Raw genomic sequence first — 17,442 nt, forward strand, 5'->3', positions numbered from 1 at the left:
TAGGATCCCAACATACAGTGGCTTGCAAAAGTATTCGGCCCCCCCGACTCTGTTGCTGTCGTTCGGTATCGCTACATTGATCACTACAGCCATCTTCTTCTGTTTGTCTACCACCACTATGTCCGGTTGGTAAGCCATCACCCGTCCCTCTGTATCTGGAAGTCTCACAGGATCTTACCTTTGTCATTCTCCACCACCCTTGGGGGCGTCTCTCATTTTGACCTTGGGACTTCCAGGCCATATTTGGCACAGATGTTTCTGTGCTGGCCACTTGGCTATGGTGTTCCATGTATGCCCTGTCAGCTAGCATCTTATACCTTATCTCAAAGGCAGAGGCCACCCTGAAGATGAGCTCAGCTGTTTTGTTTGTCTTTCAAAAACTGTGAGACAATAAAACTATAATAAAGTAACTATCAGATTCACTTCAACAGAAAAAGGAAAACCCCCACATGAAACAAAAACAAAACAATTCAGTTTATTTATTTGAATTTTTTGAAGCTGAGTCGTGTACTTCTGCTTGTTAATTAAAAAGAAAAACTTTACAAGACTTCAAAAAGATATTCTAAATTAAAACCAGGTTATTTGGAGTACAGCACAATGTGTTATGCAGTAAGATGTAACATAATCTACATTTACAACTGTATAATACACATTATTGTAACCATTTAGCATAGCATTTGTTTTTTTTAGTTGCAATCAACACTTTATTTTTTTAATATAGACTAATTTATTCAGTTACATAGAGTAGATTTATTATCAGTATTACAGTAATATGACAGCCACACGATATCTGATACTGATTTTGCATTAAAAACTATTTGATTCATTCAAAAGAAGAAAAAAGTTTAGATGTGTCTTTACACATTTATACCGTTATGTACAAAAAGGAGCATCAAACCAGGGTTCCTGTATATTCAGCATATTAAAAGGGGATAATCTGGATAAAACCTACTTCGGGTACTTGTCACTGATACTTGTGTAAGTTCATGTCAGCTTTGGCTGGTCCACACCAGCTAACCCAGTGGTGTCCAAACCCAGGCCTCAAGAGTCGGTGTCCTGCAGGTTTTGGATGTGTTCTTGATCCATCACAGCTGATTTAAATGGCTAAATTACCTGCTCAATATGTCTTGAAGTTCTCAAGAGGCCAGGTAATAAACTAATTATTTGATTTAGGTGTGTTGACCAAGGCTGAGATCTAAAACCTGCAGGACAGCAGCCCTCGAGGCCTGAAGTTGGCCAAGCCTGGGCTACCCCAATATTTCTTAACAATTCTCTGATATTTATCATTTCTACAAAAGTTTCACTCATCTTAGTGACTTCTTCAGTCTCAGCTGACAGCAAGTTTCCCCGTAATATGATTATGCATAACTATGATTAAGGAACTGACCTCCTGGCCATTATTCCTACGGTGGGCTAGTATCAGTCATTATGCAAATGTTTGTAAGATTGGGGAAACCTGCAGTCAGCTGAGACTGAAGAAGTCACTTGGATGAGTGACAAAACATTTACTTTGACAGATTAAATCAAAATGGATCCTGTCAGTACCCCCCTCGCCATTTATCCGGGCTTGGGACCGGCACAAAAGAGAACACTGGCTTGTGGCTCCCTGTGTGGCTGGTTTGTGATTCTACAGGGAACTTTGTATTTTCTGCTGCTGGAACATAGACTTTATTGGGTGATTTCTTACAGTCCAATTCTTCAGCCTCTTTATCAGTTGGATAGAAAGAGGTATTATTCTTTTTGTATTTTTGGAAGCGCACTAAAGCAGTAATCACAACCAACACCATACCAAAACATGACAGAGAGACTAACACAGAGACTGGCAGTGCTTTTTTTCTGGTAGGTTCATCCTTCTTCCCTTTATCCTCCTTCCCTCCATTGGCTGTGTGTCCTCCTGTCTGACCTGCAGGTGAGAAACAGGTGTGAGGTGTCAGCTGCCAGGTAAGTGATGAGTGAAGAATAGAACAGAACAGAATCCATTTCCTCTTCAAACTGCCCTCTACGGCACTCTGATCACATCACTCAGACCAGCTGATTATAATAGCTTGGTAATATTTAGTCTTCTACTGTGTTTGGTGTGACCTTATAAGAATCTTTACCAAACGAGTGGTTTTTGTTTTAGATTTTATTTTCACCTCTACTTTAGTTGCTGTGGTAGTGATATAAATTCAAGTATACCCACCAGGTAACTGCTGCCATATTCTCCTAAACAATAGGCATCACCACTCAGCTCAGCTCACCTCCAGATCAGCATTAATGTAGGAGGAAAAACAGTTATAACCACAAGTTTTAGTTGTTATTTAAAGTTTTTTCCCATGACATCTCCTCTTTTTAAGGAGTTGTAACATACCTCTGTACAATACGTGAACTCGATTTTATACTCATCATGCAAAGCACTTGATTTTCTTTAGCTGACATAATTGAACATTTCAGTTACATAAAACAGGAATTCTGTTTTATGTAATGTATAACCTATATAATTGTGATGGTCAAACCCGTGGCCACACTCTAACGTCGGTAACTTTTGTATTTTCATTCTTCATTTGAACATAGTAATACATTTTAGTTACCAATAACTTTATTGATTGGTTTGGATACATTTGTTCTATTTGTAAGTGTGCACATTTAGTTTACATATGTATTCATACTACATTTCTTTGATTTTTGATTAACCTTTGTCTTTTTATTTCTTACCTGCTATCATCCCTGGGAGTTGCTGGACAAAAGATGGTAGCCAGGGTTTGAAACCATTAAATACAAAGGAAGATAATTGGACCACACCACCACTTCCTGCTGAAGGGGCGAATGTGTGTTTTCTTTACTTTTAAAAAAAAGTATTTGTATTTAATTAAATATTTGAGTTTAGGGTTTAATGGGGTTTTTGATTTTCTTCTTTGGTGTTTAGTTTATTAACAAACTAGATTGTACTGCATCGTTTGTGATTTATGATTGTGTTTGTTTGTTATCCCTCATGTATCACAATGGTCTGATCAGCCATTATATATACCCTTGTATGTCATTTCATGTTTAGGTCAGTTATGTTAGTTTGTAGCAGTCATTTGTTTTTATACGATTCATAAATGGGACACTGGACTGTTTTATCTTTTATCTCTTGATATTTTTTTGTCAATAAATTATCTTTTAGAATTTTATTGACTGTCATCTTTTTGCCCACGACTGAGACGGTTGGTCAGACCTAGAGTCTTTCTTTGGGTGTGTTACAACTGGCGTCGTCGACAGGATCTGGCCACCATAATCTGGCCACCATAATCTGTAGTGGGCAAAAGCAAGATGACTGATCAGAGTGAATCACAGTCTGGCCCAAATAGAGAAGCACCAGTTTCTAGTGCAGGGTTTAGGCCCTTTGGTATGATCCCTATGTTTAATATGGTCACAACTAAATTTAGAGGGAAGGATTCAGATATTAGTCTAGGTGAATGGAAAAGTAATTTGCAGACAACATTTGCTTTGCAAGGAGTTCCTGTAGATTTTAGAGCAGAATTAACACTCTGTTGCTTAGAAGGCAAGGCTAAAAGAGAGATTTTAATTCTAGCACCAGAGAAGCGTAATTCACCTGAGCTAATTTTTAATGAGTTAGATAAGTTGTATGGGGATAAAACAACTGCTTCGGTCCTGCGCTCTCAGTTCTTCAATGCTCGTCAAGAAACACATGAAGACATCAGTTCATTTGCACTGAGATTACAAGAACATTTTCTCAGGTTAAAGAGGAAGGACCCTAGAGGTATGAATGACGGAGATATTCTTCTCAGAGATCATCTGGTTGAAGGCTTGAGAGACACTGCCCTTAGAGGTGAATTCAGAACAAAAATTCTAATGAATGATCAGTTGACATTTGCAGAAATTAAAGCAGAACTAATCCTGAGGGAACACGTTTATGGTGAAATGGTTGATCCAGTCCAGTGTTTTGCTGCTAAAGGTGAAAGATACAAGACCTGTAATGCTAAGGATATGGAACAGATCAAATCAGAGTTGTGGGAGGACATGAACAAGCAAATGACCACACAATTCAATGATTTATCACAGACCTTGATCAAAGAAATCCGATCAGAACTTCATCAAGCTACACAAAAGACTTTGGACTGGAAACAGACTGACCAGTACAGATCAAGAAAGAAAGGCGGGAGCAGACCCAGAGTTTACTCAAACAGGTATGATGAACAAGGTAGCCCCATCTGTAACACTTGTTCCCAGCCAGGCCACATAGCTCGGTTCTGTAAAAGCAAGCCTAGATCTGGATCGTTAAACTAGACGACACCACTGTGGCGGCCAAGACAGTGGGTTGTGTCGAAGCCAATGGGCCTCAAACTGATGTGAAAAAACTGATTGGAAAAGTTCCTAAAGTCAGCTTGTGTCTTGATGATGTCCCAATACAGTGTATTCTGGATACTGAATCAAATGTGTCACTGATAAAGAACAGCTACTTCTCTAAACACTTTGGCAGTAATGGTATGAAATTGAAGGATGCAAGCAGCTGGCTGGTGCTCGAGGCTGCTAATGGACTAGATATTCCATACCTGGGTTATGTATTGCTACATGTGAAGATTGGACAGGTGGAACTCCCTGAATGTGGTTTTTTTGGTGATTAAGGACCAATGTTTAACCGACAGTGAAGGCGTCCTGGGTATGAATGTTATTTCACAGTGTTACGAAAAAATGGATCAGGAGAAGCCATTAGCCTACCTCTCCTCTAGTGGAGCCGAACAGAGAGCTTGGACTACCGCTTTTCAGATTTGTGCCAGTCAGGCACGGTTTGCAGCTTTAGATGGGTCCATTGGGTATTTACGTACCATAAATCGCCATCCTATACAGATTCCCCCTTGGAGTGAGATGTTGGTTTGGGGTTGTACGAAGACTGGAGTGGACGGCAGGGATTATCAATGCCTGGTGGAACCTGTCGAGGTGGGTGAAGTCTTAATTGCTAGAACATTATCTACAGTCCATGATGGGAGGCTTTTGATTAGGGTCCAAAACCTTAATGACTCACCAATGTACCTTTACAGACATCAGAAGTTGGCTAAGACTTTTATTATTGACCCAGCAGATATCATACAAGAGAATAGTGTGAACATGACTCGTGTTGGTGTAAACACAGTTAGAGTGAGTATGGACCAAACGCAAGCCCTGCCCAAGGAGAAATGCATGTTCCCTGATTTAACTGGTCTTCATTTGTCCACAGAGGAATTCGAGAAACTGCAGGCTTTATTGCTTAAGCACCGAGCAGTGTTTGCTGTGCATGAGGAAGATTATGGATTGACAAGCACCATGCAGCATTCAATTCCTACGGCCAATGCTGCACCAGTCCGTGAGCGCTATAGACAAATTCCACCAAAGTTATATCAGGAGGTGAAGAGTTTGATTCAAGGTATGTTGGATGCTAACATCATTGTGTGCCTAGTTGCAGTCCATGGGCTTCTCCGATTGTGTTAATCCGTAAGAAGGATGGGACATTTAGATTTTGTGTGGATTATCGTAAACTTAATGCTGTGACCCATAAAGATGCTTGCCCTCTTCCAAGAATAGAAGAGTCACTTGCCAGTTGGGGAACGCAAAGTATTTTTCCACACTTGATCTTGCCAGTGGATATTGGCAGGTTGGGGTGTCCCCACCAGACAGAGAAAAAACAGCCTTCACTACACCCATGGGTTTATTTGAATTCACCAGAATGCCCTTTGGCTTGTCAAATGCACCAGCCACCTTCCAAAGGTTGATGCATGTATGCCTGGGTGAAGAAAACTTACAGTCTGTACTTGTCTACTTAGATGATGTAATAATCTATTCTCCAGATTTTGACACCCACTTGGTTCATTTGGATGCAGTCCTTGGTAAACTGTCAAAGCATGGCCTCAAATTAAAACCCAAGAAGTGCTGTCTTCTAAAACCAGAGGTTCAGTATTTGGGTCATCGTGTTTCAGTGAAAGGGATTGCTCCAGACCCTGACAAGATTAAATGTATTCAAGAATGGCCTATTCCAACAACTGTGAAACAATTACAATCATTTCTGGGTCTGGCAGGCTATTATCGGAGATTTGTGAAAGATTTTGCAAGAATTGCCCAACCATTAAATCAAATATTAGTTGGAGCATCACAGAATTCTAAGAGGAAGGATGTTCCCTTGTCCACTAAATGGAACTCTACATGTGATACAGCCTTTAGTTCTTTAAAAATGGCTCTAACATCTGCACCAGTGTTGGCTTTTGCTGATTTTAATCTACCCTTCATCTTGTACACAGATGCCAGCAACCAGGGCTTAGGAGCCGTACTTGCACAAGTTCAGGATGGAAAAGAGAGAGTGACTGCTTTTGTTAGTAGGAGTTTAAGTTCCCAATGTAAAGCCTGTGTTCTGCGTTAAGCGGCTGCTGCGAAACATGCTCCTTTGATTTCCATTAAGACATCTGCACCTAGAGCTGGGCGATATAAGATTTTTTCATATCACGATATGTTTTTTTCATTTCAGACGATAACGATATCTATCATGATATAAGCCAAATAACTATATTTGTAAGATTTAAATGTGCCGTTGCTCACAAGTAAAATGTGAAATAATCAGCAGCTTGTTTTTATTTAAATATTTATTTCCTATAATAAGTTCAACAGGGTAGATGTACTTAAGGAACATGAGACTTTTTCAGATAAATAAAGGCAAATATTGCAAACTACACAAAAGGCAGCCGCTAAAGCGTTTAAGTTTCAAAATAGAACAAAGGAAACAGATTACTAAATTGTCAATTCCACTTAGTCAGTTTTGTCTGTTCTTCTGTAAAACAAACTAAGATTTATTTTTAGAATTAATATTTTGTTTCTAACTTTTGTCAATATCAAATAAACAGAACTAAAAGGAAATTCTCAATCTCTCCTTCTTGTATAGCTTAGCTTTTCAAACAATTTTAACAGTTACTTTAGTCTGACAAAAGCCAAATTAGCGCTTCCAGTCAGAGACTGAGGCTACGTCCACACGTACACGGGTATTTTTGAAAAGGGAGATTTTCCGTTTTCGTTTTAAAAAATAATCCCGTCCACACATAAAGGCAGAAATGAAGGAAAACGCTGCTATGAACATGCCAAAGCAGCAGGTGGAGGTAGATTCCTAACCGTGCAGAAATGTTGGCCAATCAGAAGTCTAGAAGCCTCGGTGGGAAAAAGTAAACAAAGCTGGGGCATAGAAGCAGAACCGAGTCGTATGTGTGGACGGACAGTAACTGTGTGTATATGTAAGCATTTAAACACTGCAGAGAGTAGAATTAACAGTAACAGTATTGTAGAAATTCATTTCACCGAAACAATAACGTGGCGCACAGTGTGACGTCAAAAAAATGCGCACACCTTTGACGCTGCGTTTTCTCCGTTTTTCTAGTCCACACGTAAATGCAAAAATGGAGTTTTTAAAAATCTTCGTTTTCAGTGACCAAAAACGCCGTTTACGCGTGGACGAAAGGTGCAAACGCATAGAAAAATCTGCGTTTTCAAAAATACCCGGGTACGTGTGGACGTAGCGCATGCACCGGTTTATTGTATTTCCAGACTTGCTTTCGGCACAATTTACAGTGCACGCTACTCTGTTTTTTGTCAGACTTGAAATAGCCGAAATACCTTCACACTACGGAACTTCTATCGCTCTTCCGTTCGACAATCTCTCCGGCATTGGAACCATCATCTGTTTTCCCTTCAGTCATGTTCAGTTGATTTTTCTAGTCGGCACACTCATTTCCTCCATTACCCGGGCGGCGGTATGGTGGCTGGCTGCTTCCCAAACAAATACACATGTGCGGCTTGGCACTTGTGCTGTACGTAACAAGTCACGTGACGTGATGCTGCGGCTGTGATTGGTTAGGTTCTGCGCTACTTAATTTGGATTGGCTGTTCTTTTTTTTTTTCTTTTTTTTTTTAAGAGGGCAAGAGCGGCGAGGTCTATCGCGATAGTTTAATTTTTCTATCGAGAAAAAGTTATATCACGATACATATCGTTATCGTTCTATCGCCCAGCTCTATCTGCACCCATGGAACTGTTGTCTGTAGACTTTTTGTCTATAGGTGGTCCAGAAGATCTGTATCATAATGTTTTGGTCATGGTGGATCACTTCAGTAAATTTGCTTGGGCTGCAGTTACAAAAGATCAGACTGCAGTGACGACAGCTAAAGTACTTTGGAGCAAGGTAATTCAGCCCTTCGGTGCACCGAGACGACTGCTATCAGATCAAGGTCCTAACTTTGAATCGCAACTAGTGCAGGAGCTGTGTGAATTGTATGGCATAAAGAAGGATCATACAACACCCTATCACCCAGCTGGAAATGGGGCCTGTGAACGGCTTAATCGGACTCTTCTGGGGTTGCTGGGCACATTAGGTGAAGAGAGGAGAAACTGGCGAGATCACCTGCCTGAGATGATCCAGGTATATAACCATACAGTGCACAGTTCTACAGGATATTCACCACATTATTTGAGGTTTGGAAGACATGGATTTCTTCCCCAGGATCGGCTGATGGGCCTTACTGAAAATGTGGGCTGCTCTTCTGTAAGCAACTGGGTGCAATGCCATCAGAGATGGCTGCAGTATGCCTTCCGAAAAGCTCAAGACCATAGAGACTTTGAAATGTCCCGGCAAAAGAAATATCATGACCTGAAAGCAGATGCTCTTCCATTGCTGCCTGGAGTGGTGTCCCAGAAACGATGTGGGCTTCATAGATAATTGGCAAAATTTCTGGAGGAAACCTGGTCTTGTTAGGAGAGACGGCATCCATCCCACTTTGGATGGAGCAGCTCTCATTTCTAGAAATATGGACAAATTTATTAAACCCCCCCAAAATATGACTATCCAGAGTTGGGACCAGGAAGCAGAGTTGCAGTCTTACACGCCTCTCTGCAGCTTCTCTTCTCCTGCTATCCCCCCAAAAACCCATCTCCATTGAGACTGTGTCAGCTCCCAAAAAGACAAAAAAAACCCTAAAAACCTGCAATAAAGTTAAACATGAAAAATCATAATGAAAGAACAATACAGTATCCACATCTGAACCAAAGAGTAAAACAGTGAAATGTGGATTATTAAATATTAGGTCTCTCTCCTCCAAGTCTCTGTTAGTACATGACTTAATAATTGATCAACAAATCGATTTACTTTGTCTTACAGAAACCTAGTTGCAGCAGGATGATTATATTAGTTTAAATGAATCAACACCCCCGAGTCATTCTAACTATCAGAAATCGCGAAGCACAGGCTGAGGGGGCGGTGTGGCAGCAATTCTTTACACCAGTCTATTAATTAACGAAAGACCAAGAGAGACTTTTAATTCATTTGAAAGCCTGATGCTTAACCTTGTCCACCCCAGCTGTAAAACTCAGAAACCAGTCTTACTTGTTATCATCTATCGTCCACCTGGGCCTTTGCACAGAGTTTCTCTCTGATTTCTCAGACTTTTTATCTGATTTAGTGCTCAGCTCAGATAAAATAATTATTGTGGGTGATTTTAACATCCATGTAGATGCTAAAAATGACAGCCTCAACATGGCATTTAATCTGTTATTAGACTCAATTGGCTTCTCTCAAAATGTAAAAGAACCCACCCACCACTTTAATCACACTCTAGATATTGTTTTAACATATGGCATAGAAACTGAACATTTAACAGTGTTTCCTGAAAACCCTCTCCTGTCTCATAATTTCCTGATAACATTTTTAGGTTATCAGGATCAGGAGGTTTTAATAGACCTCTCTGCATTGAATCATATCTGTTATTAATCTCTGTCTCTCTTCCACAGCATGTCTTTTATCCTGTCTTCCTTCTCTCACCCCAACAGCAGATGGCCGCCCCTCCCTGAGCCTGGTTCTGCCGGAGGTTTCTTCCTGTTAAAAGGGAGTTTTTCCTTCCCACTGTCGCCAAAGTGCTTGCTCATAGGGGGTCATATGATTGTTGGGTTTTTCTTTGTACCTATGAAGCGCCTTGAGACGACTTTTGTTGTGATTTGGCGCTATATAAATAAAATTGAATTGAATTGAATTGAGTGACACCAGCTCAAACTGATGAAAGGTTGACAAACATCCTGGGGTGGAAGCAGGGCTCACAACTAAAGGGTGTGAAGAGATAACATTTTATCTGTGAAGTAATTTAAAAATTGTTTGCAGAGAGCCAGAGAAGACACCATTGGCATTTCTTGAGAGGGTTTGACCACTGAATTAAAGATTTTGAACAACGTTTGAGGATTATGGCTATTAGTCTCAATAATTACAGAAAAGAAAACTGCTTTAGCCATTTTAGCAGCATTTTGAAACTTCATGCGGCTGGTAGGTAAGACATCTTTTTTCCGCCTCTCAGCTCGGCAACACACACGTCGTAGGGCATGTGTAGGGTCATTTAACCAACGTTGGGAATTGGTTCGAGGATGTTTCATTTTAATAGGTGCTACAACGTCAAGAATAGAGGAGCATGTGGGTAGCAAAGAATTAGCAAAGTCATCAACTGTATGAGGTATGGGACAATAAGTAATAGTGGGTGCAGAATTAAGGAACACCAAAGAAAAATTAGCCAGAGTTTCAGAATTAATTATGTGCATCGGGCGTTGGATGCCCTCAGGGTGCAGTTCTGTATTGCATAGATCAACATCAAAAATAACTGGGAAGTGATCAAAGATCACAGCATTGTGAGTGTTCTTAATACAAATGTCCAGGCCATATGAAAAAAACAGATCAAGGGTATGGTCTTTAAAGTGGGTTGGTTCATTTACCCACTGAAAAGGTTAAGAGAGTCAGTTAGAGCAAGAAAATCTCTGGCTAATGGATCATCCTTACAACAGATATGAATATTAAAATCCCCAGTGATAAGAACACAATCATATTTAAAAAGAACAGATCCTCATAGATTAGCAAAGTCATGTATAAATTCCTTGTTGTATTTTGGCAGTCGGTACCACAACACACAGAGCTTTAGAAGAATCAGCCAACTCCAGTAACTGAACTTCAAAGATAGGGTAGGTAGGGGAGGGTAGCAGCAAAATTTTATTTTTATTTTTATTTTTAAAAACTGAGGCAAAGCCACCACCTTTGCCCATAAGCCTAGGTGAGCTGAAGAAGGCACAGTCTGGGGAGAGAAGCTCCGAGAAGGAGAACGACTCACCAGGGCGAACCCAAGTCTCCGTCAGGAACAAAACATCCAGTCCCGAGTCAAGGAAAAAGTCATTTAAAACAAAAGTCTTATTCACCAGTGACCTTACATTTAGCAGAGCCATCCGTGTCATGGATGCCATGTCTTTACTTGTAGCGCGTCAAAAACAGCTTAGTGACGCACGCCACCTCTGGAAGACGTTATCCAGGTCCGAATAGGCAGGCATGCCACTGAGAGGGCTGGGTAGACTTGTTGTCCGACGGGGCAGATCCACCGACTGCTAAGCGATCTGGCAAGAAGGCAGTCACGGGAGGAGGAGAGAGGACGTAGAATATCCATGCTAGCATGCTGATTAGCCATAGCCTGTGCTTTAAGGTAAGCCTTAAGACGGATGCGAATGCCACTCCGTTTGCCTATAGCGTTTCTTGAACAGGGTGGGTAGGGGCAGGCAGGATATGCTGGTGGAGGAGTCCGATCTTGACAAGGTGGCATCTCCCAGAGTCCAACATGGATTCGAACCATAGGAGTGAGAGAATCGAAGATTTGAAAGTTTTTGTTGATCATAAGTTATTAGTACATTGCCACCTGATGAGCATATTACCAAGAGAATGAGAAGTAAAATTCAAAAGTCAAAAAAGAGAGGTCGAAAGGAGAGGTGAAGACGGCCTGCCGAGTACACTGGTGCCATCTTGGATCGTTATTTTATGCGACACAGGCGGCTCACAGTCTCTCATACTGGCCAGTGCACTTACCTTTGATGAAAAGACTGCCAGTGGCACTGATGTTATTGTGAGAGGCGTTGGAATGACTTTTGTGCCTGCCCCCCTCCATCGAGTTTGGTTGCGGAGTGACCTAATAAGTGGGATTTTTCCTGTGGCTGTGTGCCCTTGCTTCCCGATTGAATGCGTGGATTTCATAATGGGCAATGACATAGCAGGCGGGAAGGTTTATCCTACCCTAGAGGTCACGAAGACTCCTGACCTAAGGCCTTTGTCAGATTCTTTAAGCCGGCAGCACCTGGATGTATTTCCTGTAGATGTTCTTATCCGGTCACAGGCCCATTGGCAGGGCGAAGCAGTTGACTTGTCAGAGTCCGTGGCTCTATTTTGGAAAAAGGAACCCGCAGGCCCCCCCCCCCCATGCAAGAGGCCCTTATGATTGCTCGGAAAGAGGACCCATCATTAACCAAATTTTTTGCCGCCGTGGATGAGAGCGATGGTCCAAAAGGAGACAGGAAGCAGACATTTTTTGTGTGTAATGGGTTGCTGATGCAAAGGTGGAGCCCAAAGCCTGGAAGAACTGGAGTGCAGTCCAACAGATAGTGGTCCCGGCTAGTTTACGTCAGCATGTGCTACAATTAGCCCATGATCATTCATGGTCAGGACATCTGGGAATTGCCAAAATGTATGACCATATTCTGCAGCACTTCTGGCTGAGAATGAAGATGGATGTGGTTGGCTATTGTAATACCTGACACACGTGTCAGCTGGCTGGTAAACAAAACCAAAAAGTGCCCCCCACCCCACTATGTCCAATACCTGTCATTGGGGAGCCATTTGAACACATTTTGGTGGATTGTGTTGGTCCGTTGCCAAGAAAACTAGGAAAACTCGGCTGTGCCACATTTACATGTTGAAATCCTACCATGATAGGGAAACCCATGAGATTGTTGCCAACATAGCAACCCCCAGTTCTGTCTCTGTCGCCGTGTTGAGCGTAGAGGCCAGACGACGACCTAACGACGACCTGCGTGTGCTTTCTGAAGGACAACAGTGTGGGCGGTTGGCGAATTCGGCTTATTTAGACGAAGCAACAGCCCATTCATCTCATTTTTTCCCTTCAGAGTGCGGAGATTTTCTTGGGCTACTGGACTCCTTACCCTTCTCTCTTTGGAGATGTGCCCTTGCGTACTAGTGTCTGTGTGTTGGTGAAGAAACCCCAATCAAACAGCATGCATACCGCTGCCCCATGGGAAAGCGCAAGGTGATGAAAAAGGAAGAGAACGGTTTGGCACGACCCAGCCACAGCCCTTGGAGCTCCCCGTGCCCTAGTCTGATGGCACCCCCCGTTTCTGCACCGACTACCAGAAGGTAAATGCAGTGGCAGTTTCTGATTCTTTTCCACTTCCTTGTATGGAGGATTGCATTGACAATATAGGTCCTGCCAAACAAATTTAAATAAAATAAAAATTGGCAGGCACCTTTGACACACAGGGCCTTTGACATTTCCGCATTTGTCACACCTGACCATTTCATGCAGTACATAGTGATGGCATTTGGCATGAAAAATGCCCCGGCCACATTCCAGCGTTTAATGCAGCGGTTGTTGGGGGCTGTGCCTCGGTGTAATGTGTACTTGGATGATGGAGTGATATACACGGACACGTGGTAAGAGCATGTGGCTATCCTACAATCAGTGTTTCAGCGATTGTCCGAAGCCTTGTTAATTCTAAATCTCGCTAAGTGCGAGTTCGCCAAAGCTACAGTCACGTACCTGAGAAAGCAGGTGGGTTTCGGGCAGGTTTGCCCGGTGGAGGTGAAAGTTGAGGCTGTCCTTAGCTACCCGGCCCCAACCACTAGGTGGGAGCTTCCTGGGCATGACTGGATACTAACGCTGTTTTATTTTATTTTTTTTATCATCAACAATTTTTATTTCATTTTAAACTTCAATAACAAAACCGAAATAAATAAATAAATAAATAAATAAATAAATTTAAAAGAACAAAAAAAGGTGGTTATCCTATTCTTTCTTCACACACCAATCCCCACACCAAGTACTTCTCTGTCCTTCAATTACAGAAAGCCAGCTTGTAAAGGGGGACCAAATACAATCATATTGATGCAATTTATCTAATAGACCACCACCTTTTTCGTAAGACGCCAACTTAACCATCGTCATTAGCCACTCTTCATAGGGAGGGGGGTTCTTTTTCTGCCAATGTCTTAGCAAGGCCAAGTGTTTTAACCCTCTGGGGTCGACGGATGCGCCGGCGCGTCAAAATCACATGACCAATTTAAGACGACACAGCTACAAGATGCAGTGACTCAATCTCCATTTTAACTTGGGTCGAAAGTGCGGACTTCAAACTATATACCATTTTTTGAATTGTGCCGATGGCCACATAAAACCAGAGTTATGATACAAAAATACACTCAATGTTTTTTTTCTGAATAAAACAGTGGTGTTTACAGCGGGAAGAACGGTAAAAACTGTTTTCTACGGACAGCGCTAGCAAACACTCTCCGCTTGCAAGTGAAAAAAGAAAAAGAAAAACACCCCTTCCCTATTGGTGTTAGAGTTTACCATGTCAGCCAATCAAAAAATGATATGGCAACATGTGGCACTTGGTTGTTTAGGAAGAGGGGGCAGTTTTAGGAGTGACGCCCACGAGAGAAAGCGGGCGAGCAAAAGAAAGAGTGAGAGCGAGTTTTCATATGTGAGACATTAGTGACGTTTAGTCATATAGTATGCCAAAATAAAAAAAATAACTTCAATTTTCAGATATTTGAGGTTGTGCTGAAAATAATGATACCAAACAGTTTTTAAAGGTGAAATATATAGAGGTAAAATCAAAAGTAGTCAAAAATTACCATGTTATACCCTGGACCCCAGAGGGTTAAAGTAGACAGAGATTCAGAAAATAGTTTGCAACATGTACATTAGGAGCTCTGCAGTTTTTAATTTTCTTATGATATACTTTAGCCAAATATGGTCAATACTAGTATCAGTTTAGGATCAGATTCTATTGACCTACAGGCAACAGATGGAAATCAAATTTCATGATAGCCATCTATACTTCTATACTTGAGGTAAAGAAACAGATCAATCATTTTCCTAACACTTTTAAAATAATATCTAATGTCATGTTTCACACGGGGAACACAGCTGACACAAGTCTAAAGACATAAAGGCGAAATACTAGATTCAAATCTTTAGAAAGAGAGCTGCAGTTTCTCTGTTTTTTTTACCAGGTGTTGGCTGAGGACAGGTGATTTGTTTGTTTAGAAACACTCCAACATAGTTTCTATTTCTCTATATACTTTCACATTCACTTCTACAGAAATGAAGCAAATGTTTCTGTCTACAAGGCACAGAAATCGGTCATGGTTAATGATTAATTTGGTTGATCTCTCACTTAAATATATTTACATTCTGACATCTAAGTGGCTTTAAGCTTAAATCAGAAAACTCTGGTTTGTTTTTTGTTACATAACAATTGCTTAGTGCTCTATTTCAGACTAGGTCTTCTTAACTTCATCAAGAGGAGGGAAGTCTAAATTCTTCTTTTTTGTTGTTTAGAGGTCAAAATAACAGCAGCTTCACCTCTGATCACACACACACTCAACTCTACACACTCACCTGGAGGGTCAACAACACTCAGGTGGATGATGCTGATGGGATAAGTCTTCAGATTAGCTCTCTTCCTGCGGTTTATTTGAGCCTGGACAACACGGCACTCATATGTTCCATTATCAGCAGCCGTCACATTCTCCAGAATCAAAGTTACATTTCCATCCTTCATCTGTCTGTCCTGCAGATACACCCGGTTAACAAAAGTTTTATACTGGTTTTGAGGATCGAAGTTCTCGTCCCGGTACAACAGGACATATTCCTTTCCCAGGTCAACTCTGCTCCACTCTACAGCTATGATGTTCTTGTTTTTTGAAGCTTGACATGTCAGAGTGGCGTTCTGTCCAGGCTGAGGTGTGATGGTCTCCTCTGAAAGAGGAAACACCACAGAGCAGAGAGGTTAAAGGTCAAAGTACAACTGTACAGTAGAAACTGGTGGTGGGACTGAGAACATTCTATGCTGAAGGTCTGACTTGCAGAGCAATCATATTGTTGTTTCTAAAGACAAACTCCAAAAATCTTAGCCATTAATAATTAATTGACCTTCACTGCTGGTGCCCTTGAGAAAAAAAAAGAAAGAAACCACATTGAGTAGTACATCATATGAAAGAGCTGTACAATACACTTTATTTTCAATATGAAACCATATGACATCACAGTGATGAAATAAGAGACTGACGTCATTCTCAGAAAAACAGAATAATGTCATCATGTTATAATAAAAACATAATGACAGATCAAACTTTTGGTATGGCCCTTGCCCTTACAGGTCAGTTTTGCTTTCTTGCTGATTATATTATTGTTCATTTTCATCTTTGTACTCTCTTGGGACTAAAATGAAAATAAATACCAAAGGTACTCTAAGAATGGAATTCTAAAGGGCACACTTAACATTACTGTCTTTACACGTATTGACATCATCCTGAGAGTCAAAAGCTGAATTAATTTCAAACCTTAAATAACCCCATTAAACAGGAGACAAAATAAGAAGAAAAACAAAGACAAACAAACAAACAAAAAAAATCTACTCACAGCTCCTCTCAAATTTCTGGTTAAATTTTCTTTCTCAAATGGAGTGGCAAAGTCAAAGAGTCAAAGTCATTTTTACACATATGCAGATGTTACACCCACTAATATATATATATATATATATATATATATATATATATATATATATATATATATATATATATATATATATATATATATATATATATTAAATTTGGTGTTTAAAAAAGCAAATGCAGTAAGTGTACATGTTTCATATATGTTGTTTCAGTAAACAACACAGTCATATGCAAAACTGGGGTGACTATGGGGGGAGGGGGGGGGGGGGGGGGCATTATTTTAGCCCATGCCTGTGGATACGCCCCCTGTCCACGATTTATCCTACAGATAAGGCGATCAGTCAGATCAAACTTCTAAAACAAAGGAGAAAACGATACACGCGGCTTACCGTAAAAGGAACTTGAACAGACGAAAGTATGAGACAGAAGAATCCAACAGAGTGAGAAAATAGCCATTTCCGCTGAGTCCAGCTGACTGATTACAAGCTGGTTTGATTGATTCAGAAATGTTCAGAACTTTTTTCCCTCTATTCGTCTATTATTTTGTCTATTAGTTCAAATTAAAACTGTGTTGAACTGTCCTTCTGTTAAGGCGGACGCGCTGTGTCTACACTGACGAGAGCGCTTGGTACTTTACATTCTAGCTCCCGCCCCCGAAACGGAGTCACGTCTGATTTGATGTCTTGATGTCGATTTTTTAAATCTTGCGCGTTTTGCCTTAAAACTCTTGTACCTAAGTAATGATGTCGTGATATAGAGATGTCGAAATTGAGTTTTATTAAGTCTTAAAGCTTTGATTCATAAAAAGGTTACATTCTTGAGGCTTCAAGTGCACACAACTTCCCTCTGGTGGTCAAAATCTTTATTCAATCTTCATTTTCACTGCACAACCAGTGCCTAAAATAGAACTAAA

General features: G+C 40.9%; 1 protein-coding gene across 1 annotated transcript; it reads right to left on the reverse strand.

Annotated features, from left to right (window-relative positions):
- Positions 1-468: 468 nt before the first annotated feature.
- Positions 469-17,145, reverse strand: LOC147334353 (uncharacterized). The gene is made up of 3 exons (XM_086271666.1): positions 16,919-17,145; positions 15,472-15,831; positions 469-1,903 (listed from the first exon to the last, which is right to left on the reverse strand). Exons 1-3 carry the CDS (start codon positions 16,983-16,985, stop codon positions 1,539-1,541), a joined length of 792 nt encoding a protein of 263 aa, XP_086127792.1. The 5' UTR covers positions 16,986-17,145; the 3' UTR covers positions 469-1,538.
- Between the last annotated feature and the right edge of the window lie 297 nt (positions 17,146-17,442).

Source organism: Aulonocara sp. 'chitande type north' Nkhata Bay, linkage group LG3 (assembly GCF_057382095.1).
Source record: "Aulonocara sp. 'chitande type north' Nkhata Bay isolate Kocher_YH1m ecotype deep benthic linkage group LG3, A_spYH_male_GT1.1, whole genome shotgun sequence".
Taxonomy (NCBI): Eukaryota; Metazoa; Chordata; class Actinopteri; order Cichliformes; family Cichlidae; genus Aulonocara; species Aulonocara sp. 'chitande type north' Nkhata Bay.